Source organism: Podarcis bocagei, assembly GCF_964188305.1.
Source record: "Podarcis bocagei genome assembly, chromosome: 10".
NCBI lineage: Eukaryota > Metazoa > Chordata > Lepidosauria > Squamata > Lacertidae > Podarcis > Podarcis bocagei.
The window spans coordinates 37,918,740-37,931,776 of NC_138135.1; the positions used below are offsets into that span (position 1 = coordinate 37,918,740).

Here is a 13,037-nt window from a genome sequence, read left to right on the forward strand (position 1 = left end):
ACATACGTCTCTCACTGGGTTAGTGATAAACATTTGTAAACATAATTACCTAACCTACCACTAAAGTGAAAAGATATAAAGCAAGAACCTGATTACCTAATTTATAGAACTGCCTTCACAGACACTCAAGTGAACCCACGTTAAGGCAAAGCAGTTTGGTAGATCATACTTGTAAAATACTCGAAATTCATTATTTTCTTCTCTGCTTTAACCAACTGTCAGTAGCAACACATGAGGGGTCCTTTTTCAGGAGGAGACCAGTTCCCTTAGCCACCATGAAACCATTTTTTTCCAACAGGCTGAAAACTAAGGCAAACACTTGTCAATCTAGTACTTTATTTTGACCAACAGCAACAGTGAGGCCTGAGCAAACAAATACTTTATTCTCCTACATTGCCATGTGTATAAAGTTTTGTGATGTTATTTAGCCATTCAGTCCATGATCCATCTACTCAGAAAGACCAAGCTTTTTCTTCAGAGATTCTGGCATCTCTGGTGGAGGTGGGCGGGGAAGTCTGAAATAAACTTTCACGGAGTCATAGATGAACCACTGTAGTGCTGTCAGAGTACCAATCATAATAATACGGGCGAACAGACCCTTCCATACACCTGTTGGAACATAACATTATTAGTATCTGGAATTATTCATGCACTTTCACAGTTCAGTATCAGTTTAAATCCTCACCTTTAAATCCCAGCCTCTTCAGTACTTGAGCAGCTGAACTGCCTTTTTCTTTGTTCAACACGGATACCACAGAATCAGCAGGATGTGAAACGATGGCACAGAAGACCCCAGCTGAAAAGCAAGTAGTCACCATTAATTTAAAATATTCATTAATATGTTTATACATATTCCAGAAAGATCCTATGTCAACAGGAGACTGACTCACAACTGCTATAGGGAGATGAGATCTCCACAACTAATTACATAACATACTTGCATCATTAGATGCCCCTGTCACTTTAAAAGCAGTTAGATAATTCAATAATCCTGCAGAACCTACTAAAGACATTGGCCAATTTTGTGTGCAACATCCACAAATCTGAATGCGACTTCTGTGATTCAGGGCAGTAGCTTCCTGGTGCTTGTCAAACAGGTCAGTTTCAAAACAAGCCCACTAAACCATAGTTTATAAAGCTGGCTTTTAAAGCTGGAGTTTCAAGGTAAAGGACCCCTGACAGTTAAGTCCAGTAGCGAACGACTCTGGGGTTGTGGCGCTCATCTCACTTTACTGGCTGAGGGAGCCGGCGTACAGCTTCCAGGTCATGTGGCCAGCATGACTAAGCCACTTCTGGCGAACCAGAGCAGCGCACGGAAATGCAGTTTACCTTCCTGCCGGAGCGGTACCTATTTATCTACTTGCACTTTGACGTGCTTTCAAACTGCTAGGTTGGCAGGAGCTGAGACTGAACAACAGCTCACCCTGCCGTGGGGATTCGAACCGCCGACCTTCTGATCGGCAAGCCCTAGGCTCAGTGGTTTAGACCACAACACCACCTGCGTTCCATAAAGCTGGAGTTTATTATACTATTATTTATCATCTGTATGCAAGGGCAAACCAAGATCCTATGAAAGTGAAATAAAATGCTGCTGAAGGCATTTTAATCTGCCTATGTGGGAGAATACAGGAAAGCATGCAAGCCAGACTCTTCTTCGGACTTGCTCATGAATACTAAACTGTTACTATATTCCAAAAAGTTAGTATTTCCTTACCTATATAACCTGCTACAAATGTAACAACCAGCTGTTCTCCTTTTGAACATTCGCTCCTTGGTTTCGGGACAACGTACTTGTAAAGCGCTTCCACAGTTCTTTCAAAGCAGGCAAATTTCATCATGGTGTATGGAATCTGCCTCATCCATAATGGAACAACACCTTTGTAGAAACTTCAAAGTAGACAAAACAATTAGAAATCCCAAATTTAAGCGCTTCTGATTTGGAATTAATTCTGGAAGACATGGGAATTCAAATCAGTTACGCTACCTGAATGTAACAAATGAATCTCAATGGCAGAGCACATAGTTTTAATATAGTAGGTCCCAGGCTCAAAACCTGGCACTATTAGGCAGAACAGGGAAAGACACCTGTGTGAGACCCCAGGAAACACAGGCGTGACTAACATTTTGCCCTAAACAACCATGTCATTTATGCCATGGGTTGGCAAACTAAGGCCCGCGGGCCAGATCAGGCCCAACTGCCTTCTGGATCTGGCCCATGGACAGTCCGGGAATTGCCACGTGGATCGCCAGCGCACACTTTCTTTTCCCTCTCCCTCACACGGTAGCAGCACCTCCTCCCTCCCTCCCTCCTGGTTTCTCCCCACCCTGCCTAGAAGAGGAAGGGGCCTGGGCTTTGTTGGTGGCAGCAGCAGCAGAACTCGAGTGGTTGCCATTTTAAGCCGCCCCTCTCCAGAGCCCTTTCGCATGCCGATCACTGTTCTGCCACCACCACCGCTAGCCCCTGCTGCTCGTAAGACACAGGTAAGCAGCCACTGCAACTCGTGGTACTCTTGCATAATTCCCCCCCCCAAAATATAGCCCGCCCCCCCAAGGTCTGAGGGACAGTGGACCGACCCCCTGCTGAAAAGGTTTGCTGACCCCTGATTTATGCACACACTAGAAATACCAGTATTAGCAAAGACTGAATTAAGTTTAGTGATGCCTTCCCTTGTGAAAACACAGTTGCATTGCAGTGTTTCTTTCAAACTAGTCATATCAGAAACAACCTAAACCTCTAGCCCCGCTCTTAAAAGAACAATGGATATATAGTCCCTTTTGCCTTTAATCTTGGAATTGATTGATAAATGTCCACAATCCAGCCAAATCCTGATAGTGGAAAATGACATGTATTGTGATACAGCCATTGCTATCAGAACATAAAAGACCAGAGTGAAGGTATATTATTCTCACATGCCAATGACTCAAGCATCTTTGACTGTACAACCGTAAAGTTGTTGATCCCTCTTGGCTGGAACTACTCAAAACCAAAGCTGTAAGCAGAACTCAGCACAAGAGACATCTAACAAAGATGGATCTAAGGGAGCATGTTGGCTCATATTGCTTAAGAACTCAGAACTCTGCTGCATGTCTAAAGCAATAATATCCATGATCAAAGCTTAACAGTTCGTAAACAAGGAGCTGTGCAGGATCATCAAGAGCCACTTTAGGGCCATGACTTAACTGCTGTAATACTTACGCCCAAACACCTTCTTCTGCAAACATTTTTGGAGCAGCTTGTCTCAGTGTATTTGCATACCCAGGCTGTGTCTGAATGCGCACCTTAGCAGCTTCCATTGGAGCCAGAGCAATATCAGCAAAGAACTCTGCACTGGCAGATGCAGCCAAGTATAGTGATGTACGCCACAGATATGTATTTTCCTGAAATAAAATTTAACAGACCAGAAAATATGTCCATATGATATTCCTTGGACAAATTCACAATAAAGGGGTGCTGAACTGCAGGATAAATAAACTTACCTCTCCCAACATGTTGCTATACATGATTTTGAAGACTTCATAGAAACCAAATTTGCAGAGCCCTTGCATGGAATATCCAATAAATGTTGGAGCCCATCCTTTTGCCAAACCACGAACACCATCCTCTTTGACAGTAACTGAAAAGCCGTTGAAGATGCTCTTATATTTTTGTGGATCCACCTAAACAAGTTTTGAGAAGTCAGCAGTTAATAATTTTTTTAAACCTTTCTCACATTCACAGCAACAACCAATATACTCCAAACATATAGACATCGTACTTAATGATTGTTTTAAAGAGTTTAGGATTTTTACCAAGTGAAGAATGCAGTGAAGAGAAAGATTAAAAATGACAAGTCAACTGACAGTGGCAAGATTGCAGAACTTCATGAAAGGTTTTGTGGAAGTAATTTTTGAAAGGGGAAAAAAGAGAAAATTATGTGACAAGTAGTAAGATAAAGAACAGATATAGGCTGCAAGTATAAGATTCCTGGGTTTTGACGCAACTTAAATATATATGCATATATAAGATATACACAACTGGCCAAACCAGCTCTACTCATCAATTTGGAAATTTAATCAAAGAAACATCCAGTTCTAACAGTGTATCATTCTACAAGGTACACTGGAAGCTGTGATGCACCATATAACTAAGTTAATTCTACAACCGAAGAATTGTAATCATCCAATATTGAAATGTTCAATTAAGCAACGTATTATGAATGTGCTTCAGTTGGGAGGAAGATTTTGAAGGATTAAGGCAGTAGCAAATACGACTTGCATTAAGTGAAAGAAGACGGGATTTGGGTTGAACTGCAAGAATGTGAAAGCAAAAAGGGACAGTATCAGTATGCAGATATTCAAACTTTAATATCACAAAAACTAACAGCGCATTGGGGTGGGGTGAATTGTTACTCTTCATTGTAAGAACACCAGTACTGTCTCAACTGAATAAATGGGTAATTAACAAGTGTCCACTTATTAGGGTTTTTGTATTGTTTTAAATGTATTAGCTTTTGTGTTCAAGTGTTTCATTATCTTATGTGTAAATGCATCTGAAACGATGGCTTAGAAAGCAATTAATAAATCAATTGTAAAAAGAAGTACTCAGAAAAGTTCTGCATAAATGTTCTGAAAAAGGCTGCAATTTGTTACAGCTATTTAAGGTTTGCCTAGATATGTGCAATCTCAGTAAAAACTGTTCAATATAACAAAAATATTTTATGCAGAAATTGGCAATATGCTATTTTGTTAAAAAAAATTGACTTTATAAGATGTTAATACTCTCTGGTCCTACCTTCCTACCTCATGTCGCCCTCTACTGACTTGTTCCATTTCACCTTTCATCTTACTTCCTGGCCTCTTTCTGACTTCTGCATGAACAGGATTACATTTTCTGTACTTGGATCATACACAGCTCAAGCATATTTCCTCAATACTTTTAGCTGCTTTAGAGGAATATAATATTTGAATCAACTTTGTGAAATAAATATCTAAAATAAAAGCACTCTTTTTAATATATTACAAATATAAGCAAAGGGTTAACTTCAGATTCTTCATTCCACCTAACCAACTTCCTTCTGCCATAAAGCTAGAGGTTGGTTCATTATATGGCTAAAATCCTATGCACGCTTCCTTGGGAGTGATTCCCACTGAACTGAGTGCAACTTCTAAGCTAATTTGCAAAGGATCATACTGTTTCTCATTGACTACATCCTCACATATTCAAGCTTCCACTGTCAAAGTTTCCATTGTCAAATGCATGGATCATTGTTATCTTTTCTTCAAAGTATAACTCCACAACAAAGAAATGAGACATGCATGAAGTCATTCAGCCTTTATGCTACATGCATTATAAAGATACTGAATGTTTAGTATTCAAATATATTAGGCTCAAATATTTTAGATGTATTTGTGCTCATTAACTCATGAAGCTTTCAAACACAAATATCTGCCATTACTGCTTATTTGTCAAATGCCAGTTACATAGTTCCTAATTAAATCTGGCTCAATTTAAAATTTGTCCAATTATTTCATCCCAAATGTTAGGGGGGGAAATCCATATTTGGCAGCATACAAACCTGGATGCGACACTTCACTAAATCCAAAGGTACCACTGCTGTATGTGTCAGACCACAACTTAGGACCCCACCAAAGCCACAGAGAGCGTAAAACTTGAGAGAGCCATATTCACAACTGTGTTCTTCTGCAGCAAAGAAAAGACACACCATGCTGTTAAATAAACTACATGCAACGATATAAAAAACTTTATTTGGGTGAAATCCAAGCCTTGTTTCCTTTTGATTAGTAAGATTTCACACTGTTATCATGCTGATAACCAACTTGACATGCAATCAAACCTGAATTCGGCATTTAACGAGATCTAAAGGAACCAATGCTGTGTGCGTGGTACCACAGCTAATAATCCCACCAAAGCCACAAAGGATGAAGAATCTGCCAGAGCCATATGCACAGCTATAGTCGTCTGCTTAAAAAGAGATAAGTACAAGTTGACAAACTACAGAATATGGCATTTGAAGTTAGCATTAACTTATGTAAGCTCAATCAAGAAATTTCACTTTTCTCCTAAAACAAGTTTGTCTTCCAAAATTTATGAAGCGGTAGTATGTCAACTAAAAGCATTTATTGTTTTTACCAAGACTGCCTGAAAACATTCTCAAAGTAATTAAAATGGATCTTAATTTACTTTCAAATAACCATGTTCAAGGACCAGTATCAATATCAACACGTAGGTTGCTATGCTACTTGACAAAGATGTCTATGCCAACATGAATGGGATTCAAAATAATATAGTTACTGCACGTGTCATAGGAATGACCAAAATATAGGTATTTACAAGGTGCATTCTGCTGAAGGCAACACTTTCTTCCAAGAGATGTGCTGTGCAGGTATTAAAAGCCACATAAATATTAGATAAGGGTAAATCTCCAGTTATGCCAAAATAATATATATACAGGATATAAAACAAAAAAAATTATTTCAGTTCAATTCAACAGAGCTTGATTGTGTTTGCTCATTGTTTTAGGTAACTTACCAGGCCCTGATTTCAGATTGCCTTGTAAGGGCTAAACCAACAAGTAATTTCACAAGTTACTGCTGTGCAATTCTTTACGTGGGCATATAAACACTCACTGGTCAATAGATCTTCACATGATTAACCCAGTATCTTTGTAAGAATATATTGTGAGGATTTATTCATTATAAAAAAATTTAAGGCAAGTAAGTACGTATAAGGTACATCTTGGATTCAAAACTATCGCCTCAAAGCTACATGCACCAACCTCTTATCATTCCAGGGTTCTTGTAACATAAAAAGGAACTGCTATATAAGGGTCTCTTTTGATTATTTTTAATACAAAAAACAAAGCTTAACTGAGTTATATATCATGAATTACATGTTGGTATGTGCCAACGGACGATGATGCTTCATGCATCTGACAAAGCAGTGTCTATTCTTTTCACAGGCCACTACAGCCATGTTCATCTTTTAAATGTGCTACAAAACCTTCTTCGCTCTTTTTTTCTAATATACGGCTGCCCTATGCAATTAAATAAAGGACAGGTTTAGTAGTAGATATTGTGTCACTGTAAGAAAACAGATATGGCACTAACGGGACGAAGTTGATGGAGAACATTTGTATGGAAGTTTGCTTATTTTCATTATGAGACTTAAAAATATTGGTTGCTTACATAGCTGCAAATCGACCTAATAAACTCTTCAAGGTAAACGAGAGTGTGGAAAACTACTTAGCCTCATCTGCTCCTCCCAGTGTCATTCTAAGCCTGTGACCTTGTCCACACCATACCACCCTCCTTTAAAAGTGTTACCCACCCGGGGAAGGACCAGGCCGCTGACTAGTTGCCATGGAGACATGCCGTCTTCTACTAGCCTTGGGCTTCTGCGCAGGCAGCATCCTTAAGCCGCTGAGGGCGACCACGCACTAGAAGACAAGATGTCCCCAACCACATGCAAGGCATGGCTAGGCCCGACGCCTTCCAGCCCCAAGGTCGCCGCGGAGCAAGCCTCCTCCGAGGCCTACACAGGCGGGGCTCAAGGCACAGACGGGAACTCATCCTGGCCTTTTCCAGTGGGAGGAAACGGAAGGGGCTCAGCCAAGGAGTCACTGTGAGCCAAGCACAAGCCCGGCCTGCATTGACCTTCCATGTCCTCCGAGAAGAACCCAGGGGGCCCGGTAGCTGAAGCCCCACCCGAGAGAGAATTAAAAGACCGGGGGGCCCTTCCAGAGAAGGAACCGAGGCAAAGGTCGTGCGCCCCGTCTCCCCCCCCTTACCCTCTGCGGAAGCGGCTGCCAGGCTCCGCCGGGTGCACGAAGGCTCCGCGGGTTCGGCCGGGAGTTTCCTTAGGCTGAGTCCGTCCTGCTGCAGCTGCAGCTGCGGGGCGTGGAATGGGTTGAGCCGCACAAGCGGCACTATGGACGAGAACATGGCGGCGGCAGGAAGCTGCGGGAGGGAGAACGAGGGATGTGGTTAAGCAGGAGGCCCCCGCCTCGCCGTGCTTGTGGGGGGAAAAACAAAACTGCCCCCCGTCAGCAGCCGGGACTGAACACGCGGCAAAGCTGCGAGAACGGAAACGCCACCCCTGCACCCCATTCCCCTCAGGGACTCACCTTCTAAGATGGCGGAAACCGCTTCCCCTCCGCTCCGCTACTCGGCCGGCGACTGCACTCAAAGGCCGAATATCACCCTTCCTCAATGACTTTGTCCTTCTCTGACGCAAAAGGGCGGAGCGGCAGTCCAAAAAGGCGCGCTGCGATTGGGCGCCGCGGCCCCCGAGCTTGCGTCACTCCGCCGACGCTCTCGAGAGCCAATCCTGTCATCTTGCCTAGCTCTGCCGCTCTCTGCTCCGCACCTCTCCATTGCCTTGCCTCGCCTTGCCTTGGAGCGGCCGTGAAATACCGGGAAGCGGGTGGAGGGAAAGCGAATGCGCAATAAGCACCAGACCTTGGAGCGAGCCTGCTAGCTCGACCTTCCTATAACTGGCACCGTCTCGTTTAAACCCTAGAGGCGACCGTGAACTTAAGTAGTTGGGTGAAGGAGAAGGAGCAAGGTTACCTAGTTGGCAGCGCCCAGTTCGTGCGTGGTGGAAATTTTGTGAAAACTTCCACGTACTGAGATCTGCTCATTGGAGTTTACATTGCTTGTTCCTAGAGTGTTTCAGTGCTTTCCCGACTGATATCGTTTGAATTTCAATACCACCAATATTATTTTAAAAAATAATTTTTAGAAAAGACACACGCACACACCGCAATACTCCTGTTGCTCGAAAATTCGACGGCGCGTTGGTCAGTCGACTAACAAAAAACAAAACGTTTTGCAGTAATTTATGTTCTCAGGCTCCAATACTTTGGCCACCTCATGAGAAGAGAAGACTCCCTGGAAAAGACCCTGATGTTGGGAAAGATGGAGGGCACAAGGAGAAGGGGACAACAGAGAATGAGATGGTTGGATGGTGTTCTCGAAGCTACCAGCATGAGTTTGATCAAACTGCGGGAGGCAGTGGAGGACAGGAGTGCCTGGCGTGCTCTGGTCCATGGGGTCACGAAGAGTCGGACGCGACTAAACGACTAAACAACAACATGTTCTCAGGCACAACAATAAATATCTTAGTATAAGGTGGACCAGAGATTTATCCACAAGAGTGCAGTACTATGCAACCAGATTGTGGCTATGAATTGGGTGGTTTAAATGGTAACCTGATTTAGAAAAAGGAAATCTTCAAGTTGTGCTTAACGGGCAAGTGTGTTTCTGCCAAAAGCTTTGGAAAACAATGGACTACAAAAGGCCATTCCAGGGGGAGAGTATTTGAGGAGTCATAAATCCTGATAGCAGTGTAGTATTCAGAGATGAGTACTTGGAACTCATCTACCATCTGTCAACTACAACCCTTCACCTACAGCATGGATATATTGTTGCAAATCTGGGGTGACAGTTGTGGGGAGGCGAGGGAATCCATAACTGCTAGCTAGGGAATGTTAGAAATTAATAAATGGTAGAATTTAGATAATATTTGAAATAATGAAGAAAATATGTCTGATGTTAGGAAATGACCTGGGGAGAAAGACCATCATGGTGTAAATGCCAAACAGTGTCCAGTCATTGACCCTCTGCCTGCCCTCTGGGTAAATAGTGTGGAGGGGAAGGTTACAGGAGGTGTGATGTCACACAAGAAAAATGTGTCCTTTTGAAATCTAGAGGTTGCAAGAGAAGAACTCCATGAGCGGCTGTGAAGTCCAGAACCATCTTGGCAGGCTGGCACAGTGGCACCGAGATGGCTTGCAGGATGCCTTGGACTCCAATGCTGCACTGCTGTGAATAACAAGCCCCTCTTGAGATGTAATGCTCTTAACTCTCTCCAAAGTAGACCTAGGCGTAAATATGTGTACAATAAGCCATATTTCTTAAAGACTAGTCTCTGCTGTGCTTTGATTTCCTAATGGAAACATAACCCTGAGCACCTGGAATCTTGCTACTGCTTAGCAGAGATTGCGAGTGGTACACAACCTTTGTAACACTGGTGTCAGTAACAATATATTACAGTATATTATCTTAATATACCAGTCTTTGGTCCTTTTCTCTTCATAGTAGTCTGAAAGGTAGCAACTGGTCCGAGATCACTAAGTAACTGTCAAAGTTTGGAATTTGAGGCTCTTCAGTCTATGCACTGGGCCAGACTTTCTCTGACCAATTATTGAGTTGGCATAAGATTATTGAAGTAATGTATATAAATTGCTTTGAATACTCAAAATGCTACAGAAATCCCCTTATTTCCTTTTAGTTCATCCTATAGCAGAAGTTCTCAAAGCGGCTTACAATATTGTAATGTCCACAGTACCAACTGAGGGTTTAGGACAGTGTGCCCAGTCCAAATACATGAATTTTCCTGCAATTGTCATGTAAAACCCTTTCTTCTCAGTAACTTACTTCCAGTGTTACATCCTGTAGTTCAGAAAGTAGCGCCATGCCTCTCTTCAAGAGATCCTACTGGCATCTTCCCAACATGCTGGAATGCAGTAACATTTATTGTGCATTTATTATGTGAAGAACTGATAGGCCAGCATGTGATTCTTATCTTTAGGTTTAAAATAGACTATCCTTACATGTCAATTGCAGTTCCATGCTTGGAAATATCAAATAGCAAGCCCAGTGCATATTTCATGTAAAGACCCCTAAGAAGAGGTGTTGACAAACCTATATACTTATCAATATTAATACTTGTCTTTTAATACTTTGCCCCAGTTACATAGGATTGTTGTGTGACAAGTAATATTGCTACCATTATAAAACTGTTGCTATCTAAAAAGGATGCTATAATAGGGTATTACAGTGGTACCTTGGGTTAAGAACTTAATTCGTTCCGGAGGTCTGTTCTTAACCTGAAACGGTTCTTAACCTGAGGTACCACTTTAGCTAATGGGGCCTCCTGCTGCCGCCGCGCCGCAATTTCTGTTCTCATCCTGAGGTAAAGTACTTAATCCGAGGTACTATTTCTGGGTTAGCAGTCTGTAACCTGAAGCGTCTGTAACCCACTGTATAAATGTTCAGCTCATATGGCAAATGTGGCCATTTTGCAGCTAGTTCAGACATACAGACACGTGTACCTGTCTTTTATTTTAATATTGAAGACCATATGAAGAAAAATTACTAAGATATCCTGAAGCTGTCAGACAGAATGTCATGTCAGAACTACCTTTGTTATAGTGCTTTTTCTGGGGGGTACGCATACACCTAAACATTTTGAGAATCTAAGTTTGGCCTTATTGAGGGACAGTATTTCAATATAAGTAGGAAAATGAAAGTACCCCTAAACATTTTTTTAGAAAAAAAGCACTGGCAAGCATAAGGTTGCCTTAGGAGCTGGCATGCAAAAAGCACTTTAAAGTGCCATCTAGTGGCACTATTGTGTCACAGCACAGAGACCAAATTACTGCCACATTATCTTTTACATTATATTACATTCTTTTACATCTTAAAAAATGCTCAAGACCCAACCAACACTTTTCAGTACTTGCAATTACAAAACACTGCCAACAATTTAGTTGGTAAACATGGTCCTATTTCAAAACTTGTAGAATCTGAATCTGTTAACATTTAAAGACCCAACACAGATTATTAAATAAACAATATATTATCATTAATATTGACATAACAATTAGCACATCATTTCAAATAAAGGATCTTGGGCAATATGATCTGAATCAAACCAAAAGCATTGCCTTAAAATAAAGCTTGTTATGAATTCATTTTTCACTGGTATGTATTAAACCACATATAGGAGATAATCTATGTTGAAGATGCAAAAAAATGAATGGTGATATGCAGAATATTTTTCCTCTTGCCCAAATATATTTTGGACAACTGAAATAAGAGAAATTGAGAATATAACTGGATATGATCTACCTAGATCTGTTGGCAAGTTGCTATCTCCAAGAGCCTGCCTGGAACAGATTATATTCCAGTATAACCTATGGTTTTTTTAATGACTTTAATATGGTTTCCTTTGCAAAGAAGGGAGACTAACAGCATCATGAGAAAGATGCCAAAATAGTTACATGGACCACCTCAACAGAGGTAATGGCTCATGTGTTGGGCATAGGACATAGGAAGGCAAGACATGGTTAAGGGCTAGATCCAGGTTTTCTTGGATGAAACCAATTTTCTAGACTCATTTCAATTGAGGTTTAAGCCTGGAAATGTTGCCTGTTTTTGATGGGACTATACTACCTCTGAAGGAGTACATAAATTAGGGACGCTTCTGGATCCATCACTGTCACATGAGGCTCAATCTCTTCTATCTCTAAGTGGAAATGCCAAGTATCTGGAACCTTTTTCGTGTAAAATATAGAAATAACACTTGTCATTGACACATTCAACATTTCCCTATGAACCACAATTTACCGTATTTTTCACTCTATAACACGCACCCGACCATAACATGCACGTAGTTTTTAGAGGAGGAAAATCCGTAGGCATGCCACCCGTAGGCATTCCCTCCATAACACGCACAGACATTTCCCCTTACTTTTTAGGAGGAAAAAAGTGAGTGTTATGGTGCAAAAAATACGGTAATTACGGAAAAAATGTCAGTAATAAGCACACTAGTTCATAACCCATTTAGAATACAGTACTGTGCAGTTAACTCTGATCAGGCTGTAAGGCTACAGTTCAGAGCACAGGTAGGCTGCTTACATCTTAGTGACCAGTAGTTACAAGTAGCCTAACTCACTGGTCACTGAGATGTAAGCAGCCTACCTGTGCTCTGAACTGTAGCCTTACAGCCTGATCAGAGTTAGGTAAGCTAAAGCCCTTCAAAACATTAGAACTACAGTGGTGCCTCGCAAGACGAAATTAATTCGTTCTGCGAGTTTTTTCGTCTTGCGAAGCACCTCTTCAAGCAATGCACCCTGGGTATTAACGGTTTTAAGAAAAAGGAAACAAACTTGCAAGACGTTTTCTTCTTGCGAAGCAAGCCCATAGGGAAATTCGTCTTGCGAAGCAACTCAAAAAACGAAAAACTCTTTCAT

The 13,037-nt window shown here is 41.6% G+C and overlaps 1 protein-coding gene across 3 annotated transcripts; it reads right to left on the reverse strand.

Moving 5' to 3' along the window:
* Positions 1-319: 319 nt before the first annotated feature.
* On the reverse strand, positions 320-8,269 carry SLC25A3 (solute carrier family 25 member 3). 3 transcript variants are annotated; one of them, XM_081209686.1, is made up of 8 exons: positions 8,124-8,269; positions 7,788-7,956; positions 5,835-5,962; positions 3,478-3,657; positions 3,197-3,378; positions 1,715-1,887; positions 686-796; positions 320-609 (listed from the first exon to the last, which is right to left on the reverse strand). In XM_081209686.1, exons 2-8 carry the CDS (start codon positions 7,939-7,941, stop codon positions 449-451), a joined length of 1,089 nt encoding a protein of 362 aa, XP_081065812.1. In that variant the 5' UTR covers positions 7,942-7,956; positions 8,124-8,269; the 3' UTR covers positions 320-448. The 3 variants fall into 3 exon arrangements, with proteins under 3 accessions (XP_081065812.1, XP_081065813.1, XP_081065814.1); XM_081209687.1 differs by lacking the exon at positions 5,835-5,962 and adding an exon at positions 5,556-5,680 and having other exon boundaries at positions 8,124-8,268; XM_081209688.1 differs by having other exon boundaries at positions 5,835-5,959; positions 8,124-8,268.
* Between the last annotated feature and the right edge of the window lie 4,768 nt (positions 8,270-13,037).

Coding starts and splice junctions, on each gene's coding strand:
- SLC25A3 (XM_081209686.1), bottom strand. CDS start 7,941: ATGTTCTCGTCCATAGTGCCGCTTGTGCGGCTCAACCCATTCCACGCC. Junction 3,658..5,834: donor TCGTTAAATGCCGAATTCAG/GTTTGATTGCAT, acceptor AAACTTGTTTAG/GTGGATCCACAAAAATATAA. Junction 797..1,714: donor ATTTGTAGCAGGTTATATAG/GTAAGGAAATAC, acceptor CTTGCTTTTCAG/CTGGGGTCTTCTGTGCCATC.